Source organism: Penaeus monodon, chromosome 23 (genome assembly GCF_015228065.2).
Source record: "Penaeus monodon isolate SGIC_2016 chromosome 23, NSTDA_Pmon_1, whole genome shotgun sequence".
Lineage (NCBI taxonomy): Eukaryota > Metazoa > Arthropoda > Malacostraca > Decapoda > Penaeidae > Penaeus > Penaeus monodon.
In genome coordinates, this window is record NC_051408.1 from 39931581 (window position 1) to 39932137 (window position 557).

The following is a 557-nucleotide window of genomic DNA, read 5'->3' on the forward strand; positions in this document are numbered from 1 at the left end:
TTAATCCAGATCCACCTAATCCTCCACTTCTAGTGTTTGATCCAAATCCACTAAAGCAACTACCAGCACCCCCTAATTCTGGTCCTGCACTTCCAAAACCTGATCCACAAGTGATGGATCCCACTCCTCCACTTCCAAAACCTGATCCACCAGTGCTGGATCCCACTCCTCCACTTCCGAAGCCTGATCCACCGGAACTAGAGCCACTTCCTCCACCTCCGAAGCCTGATCCACCAGCTCCTCTTCCTCCACCCCCGACTCCTCCACTGCCAAAGCCAGACCCGGACCCGCCGTGGCCTTTCCGTCCGCCGCCATAAGGGACGGGCTCGGCCACAACCAGGCACAGCAGCGCCATCGCGCCTCAATAGCTGATGCCTAGAGAGGATCATGTGAGTATTTGTACTTGATTTTCTCTCAGCAATGTTGCAGCTGCCATTTAATGCAACATCGAGACGTCAGACAATGAAGAAAAAAGTAATTCTGATTCTAGGAAGAGCAGAGCAAAATGCAAGTTTCCATTGACACTGAAGCTTCATTGAGGGAAAACCGAGTGCCTT

The 557-nt window shown here is 51.7% G+C and overlaps 1 protein-coding gene across 1 annotated transcript in view; it reads right to left on the minus strand.

Annotated features, from left to right (window-relative positions):
- LOC119588295 (glycine, alanine and asparagine-rich protein-like) overlaps positions 1-355 on the minus strand; it is an 863-nt gene extending 508 nt beyond the window's left edge. The window contains exon 1 of the mRNA XM_037936988.1: positions 16-355. Within this exon, the coding sequence (XP_037792916.1) occupies positions 16-355 (340 nt within the window). The remainder of the gene's footprint in view (positions 1-15) is intronic.
- Between the last annotated feature and the right edge of the window lie 202 nt (positions 356-557).